The sequence below is a fragment of the Nicotiana sylvestris genome, chromosome 8 (genome assembly GCF_000393655.2).
Source record: "Nicotiana sylvestris chromosome 8, ASM39365v2, whole genome shotgun sequence".
Classification (NCBI taxonomy): Eukaryota; Viridiplantae; Streptophyta; class Magnoliopsida; order Solanales; family Solanaceae; genus Nicotiana; species Nicotiana sylvestris.
In genome coordinates this window covers 148,794,044-148,799,207 of record NC_091064.1, presented here as the reverse complement: position 1 = coordinate 148,799,207, position 5,164 = coordinate 148,794,044, and the positions used below count along the sequence as shown (strand labels likewise).

Below are 5,164 nucleotides of genomic sequence, written 5' to 3'. Positions count from 1 at the left end.
CTTGGAAGGTTTGTGCAACTACTTCAAGAGGTTAGTGCTTCTAATCTCGTTATTATTGCGTTGTCTAGTTCACATATATTTGATGCCTGGTTTGTATGCTTGCTTCTGTTGCGTATGTTCTAACAATTGGTATCAGACGACGTCTTACATCTAATTAGATAATGTAATACATCATGCATAGAGTAATATTAAAACGTGTTATTTATTGATACATGTTTGGGATGATTATTCTATGTTAAAAATGTGATTGTATTTATTAGTATCTTATTTCTGTACTTCTAAAATTATGAATTAATATACACATGTATAAACAGTGGTGTTGTATTCAAACAACAGTCTGTTCAAATTACGTTTTTTGCTGAATGGTAATTTTTTTTTGATAAAAACGTGACTGTGTTTTTAAATACTATTAATGCTGTAATTATGGGTTAATATACATATGCATAAACAGTGAATTAATACCATTAATCGGTTTTAGTTGCGTTCTGTCCATAATCACGGTGTTATATTAATAAAAATTTGATTGTTTTGCAAGATATTAGTTCTGTATTTTTGGATTAATATACAGAATTATGAACAGTACCTTTTTTGACTAGTGAAAACATACTGTTTTTACAATTATGTCTAAACACGTTTTTATTAAATAAAAAAAATTATTTTGAGTTCTGAAATCATGTGTTAACAAACATCAGTATATTATGTGATTTGAACAAGTCAAAATAACTAAAAACCCTTAAAACGCCAAAAACAGAATTCTAGTCACGCGACGAATTCTGAGATTCTGTCAAACTCCGATTGACCTCAATTTTGGTAGGTTCATCGGAAACGGCCCAACTTAAAAAACACATCAGCTTAGTTGATGATGTACGTCGTTTTTTGGGCATTCGGTGTCGTTTAGATGGAGTTTTGGCCTTTTTTCTATTTTCTAGAATTGTTTTAATAAAAAAAATATTAATAGAAATCTGTGATGGTAGGGTTCGATTCCCATTGTTTCCAATCATGTTTTACAGTAATATAATGAATTTATATGTTGACATAGGTGTTTTTCCACATTGGATAAATTCATTATAGATGATTACTGTAGTTTTGCCTCTAGTTATTTCATTACTTGTATTAACTCTCCAACTGAGTTACGTGTTGATTGAATGAAACTTGAGTTTATAAAAGTGATATTTACCTATCTTAAATTAACAGTTTACTCTCCATCTGAGTTGGTCCTGTTTAAATTTATGGGGTTAATATCTTACATCACTCATAAATTTTGCATGAATAGTTATGTTTCCCTAACGAATCTAACTGTTCAATGAGCATGGTTGTATGTGTAATGTGCTATTTTGAATTTAATCATTCTAAATACATAACTAATGATCTATTTAATGTGAATATCTCTCAGATTAACCATGTCTTCATTCACCCACTTACCTCAATTTTGAACCAAAACAAGTTAGAAGGACGAAATTATGTTGACTGGAAAAGGAACCTTGATATTGTCCTAACTACTGAAGGTTACAAATTTGTAATCACTGAGGAATGCCCCAGAAAAACTTGAAAATGCTACTGATGATCAGGTTAAGGCCTATGACAAATGGGTTAAGGCTGATGAGATGGCGTGATGTTACACTCTTGCCTCTATGGCGAATGTTTTGCAACATCAGCATCAGTCTATGGGGTCTGCTTATGATATGCTCAAAAGTCTCAAAGAGATGTTCGGTGAGCAAAATCGTGCAGCTAAGCAGACATCCATGAAAGCCCTTTTGAACACCAAGATAGCTGAAGGATCATCAGTCAGGGACCATGTTCTGAAGATGATGAGTCTTCTAAATGAACTAGAGGTCCTTGGAGTTGTGATTGATAAGGACTCTCAAGTTAGATAGTCCTGCAGACTCTGCCTGACAGTTTTCAACAGTTTCGCTTGAACTATAATATGAACAAAATGGATTTGTCACAAGCAAAATTGTTGAATGAGCTGCAAGCGGCAGAATCTATTATCAAACAACAAGCTCCAGTTGTGGCACTCAATGTTGAGAAAGCTTCGGTTTCTAAGTCAAAACGCAATAAGAAAAAGAAGAAGTCTCAAAAGGTTATGGCACCTGGTGGTGTGGCTAGTGTGAAAAAGCCCAAAGGCAAGTGCTATCATTGCAAGCAACTCGGGCATCATGAGAAGCAATGCCCTGCCTATCTGGCAAAGTTGAATAAGCAAGGTAATTCAAATTTAAATATTGTTGAAACTTGTTTAGCGACTATTTCTACAATGTTTTGGTGTGTAGATTTGGGAGCCACTAATTACATCTGCACTACTTTGCAGGGGTTTAAGGAAATATGGTGGCTAAGTGAGAATGAAGTTTGCATTTTTCAAGCCAATGGCGAGCCAGCACCACCTTTAGCTTTAGGAGATATTAGAGTTTCGTTTAGTAGTGATAGAGTTTTAGTTTTAAAAGATGTTCTCTATGTACCTTCTATCAGAAGGAATTTGATTTTGGTTCGAAAATAATGGATGTTGGTTATAATGTTTATTTTGCTAATAACTCTGTTGTTATTAAGTTTAATAAACGTTTTATCTACACTGCTGCTAGAGTAAATGACCTTTTTATTCTTGATATATCTCCTCATGTGCTACAACAACCCAAAAAACTAAATAACATTAATCTACCACATAAAAGAAAACATATTTCTGAATTGAGTCAAACTTATTTGTGGCACTTACTTCTAGGCCATATAAATCTAAATAGGATTTTGAGATTGGTCTCTGATGGACCTTTGAGTTCATTGAAAGTGAAGTCACTACCAACATACGAATCTTGTTTAGAAGGAAAAATGACCAAGAGACCTTTCCCCTCAAAAGGAAATAGAGCCAATGATAAGCTAGAATTAATTCACTCTGATTTGTGTGGACCTATGAATATACAAGCAAGAGGTGATTTTGAGTATTTTGTGACTTTCACAGATAATTACTCAAAATATGGATATATTTATCTATTGCGACATAAGTCTGAATACTTTGAAAAATTCAAAGAATTTAAGGCAGAAACGGAGAAACGACATGATAAATATATCAAAACATTGTGATCTGATCGTGGTGGTGAATACCTTTCTGCGGAATTCATAAAATACTTATCAGATAATGGAATTACATCTCAATTATCTGCCCTAGGAACACCACAACAAAATGGTGTGGCAGAAAGAAGAAATAGGACCCTTATGGAAATGGTTAGATCTATGTTAAGTTATTCCGATTTGCCTTTTTCCTTTTGGGGATATGCTTTAGAAATAGAAAACTACATTCTAAATTTGGTTCCTTCAAAGTCAGTACCTTCAACTCCAGTAGAATTGTGGACTGGGCGCAAGCCAAGTTTACGGCATATTCGGGTTTCGGGTTGTCCAGCACATGTGCTGAAAGGGAAAGCGGATAAATTGGAATCAAGGACAGAAGTACGCATTTTTATTAGATATCCAAAAGGAAAAAAAGGCAGTTTGTTTTATTGTCCCAAAGAAAAGAAGGTAATTGTTACGACAAATGCCAGATTTTTAGAAGAGGACTATCTAACGAACCATATTCCTAGAAGTAAACTAGTTTTACAGGAATTAAAAAATGGAGTAACTAAAGACTCATCTCTAGAACGTATCCCGGAAGCCAGTATTGACATACCATTGCATTATCCTAGTGGGAGAAATGTCAATAGGCAGCAGATTGCACAAGAGCAGTTAGCTGACATCTCACTACCCCAAAGTAGTGGGATTAATGTTGAGCAACCTCAGATTGTTGAACAACCTGAAATTGTTATGCAACCTGCACTCCAGGAAGAAGTTAATGATATCCCAGCACCGCAGGGTGTGGAGGATAGCATTGAGGCTTTAGTTCCAGGAAATGATGATGTGATTCAACGACAAAATCAGCCTCCACCTGTAGTGACTAGTAGTAGTGGGAGAATTATTAGAAAACATCTCCGATTTGTGCTCTTGGGAGAATCTTATGATAGAATCCCTGAAGAGCCTAATACAGAACTTATTAATTACGACGAAGCACTACATGATGCATATGCTGATAAATGGGTTGATGCTATGAAATCTGAAATGGATTCCATGTACTCTAATCAAGTCTGGGATCTTATAGAACCACCTACTGGAGTCAAACCCATAGGTTGTAGATGGATCTATAAGAAAAAGAGAGGATGTCACGACCCGGATTTCTCACCCTCGGGAGTCGTAATGGTGCTTACTACTATGAGCTAGGCAAGCCAATTATGTGAATAATTTACCCATTTTTTCACCCATTTTATATTCATTAACAATTATGAAGTAATAACATTTAAACAGCGGAATTTAACATAAGCGGAAGTAAAAGCAATAAGCTAGCTGAACATGAATCCAGTACAACTGTTGGAGTCTCGACTACCCAGAACTGGTGTCACAGTTTCACAGACGGTCTAAGAATACTATAAATAACGGGTTTGAAATAAAGAAATAAATACAACACTGTCTCTAGAAATGCATGAAAGAAATAAGAATAGTAGACAAAAGGAGACGCCAAGGCCTGCGAATGCCTGCAGGACTACCTTGGGTCGCCTGATGATCAAGAATCAGCAATCTCACTACAGCCCGAAGTCCACAACACTGGGGTCTGCACAAAAGAGTGCAGAGTATAGTATCAGCACAACCAACCCCATGTGCTGGTAAGTGTCCAGCCTAACCTCGGCGAAGTAGTGACGAGGCTAGGACCAGACTACCAAATAAACTTGTGCAGTTCAAATATATAATATACAGTGGAAAGTAAAGCAGGGATACGCAAGTAAAGATGGGAGGGGGAAAAATGATGCGGCGGTATACCAGTATTAATAGTAAATCCAAAGTAATAGTCTAAAGGCAGCTTAGAATTCACAACAACACGAAAGAAGCTAATATCCAAACTAAACACACTTGTATCAATAATTGTTGCGGCGCGCAACCCGACCCCAATTTATATAACAATACTGTTGCGGCGTGCAACCAAATCCACATATAATATTGTTGCGGCGCCAACCCGATCCACATATAATATTGTTACGGCGTGCAACCTGATCCACATATATCATTGTTGTGGCGTGCAACCCGATCCACATATAATATTGTTGTGGCATGCAACTAAGGGTGTATTGTGGGCCGGGCCTATCTCGGGACCGGCCCGGCC

At 36.4% G+C, this 5,164-nt stretch overlaps 1 protein-coding gene across 1 annotated transcript; it reads left to right on the top strand.

The window, feature by feature from the left end:
- Positions 1 to 1,631: 1,631 nt before the first annotated feature.
- LOC138875826 (uncharacterized) lies at positions 1,632 to 2,491 on the top strand. Its single transcript, XM_070154698.1, has 3 exons — positions 1,632 to 1,865; positions 1,907 to 2,201; positions 2,268 to 2,491. The coding sequence occupies exons 1-3, from the start codon at positions 1,632 to 1,634 to the stop codon at positions 2,489 to 2,491; spliced, it is 753 nt and encodes a 250-aa protein (XP_070010799.1).
- The last annotated feature ends 2,673 nt before the right edge of the window (positions 2,492 to 5,164 follow it).

Bases quoted from the DNA above. Each gene is read 5' to 3' on its own strand.
- LOC138875826 (XM_070154698.1), top strand. From the start codon at position 1,632: ATGGCGAATGTTTTGCAACATCAGCATCAGTCTATGGGGTCTGCTTAT. The intron at 1,866-1,906 runs GTTAGATAGTCC...AGTTTTCAACAG, and splicing joins TGATTGATAAGGACTCTCAA to TTTCGCTTGAACTATAATAT. The intron at 2,202-2,267 runs GTAATTCAAATT...TTTGGTGTGTAG, and splicing joins GGCAAAGTTGAATAAGCAAG to ATTTGGGAGCCACTAATTAC.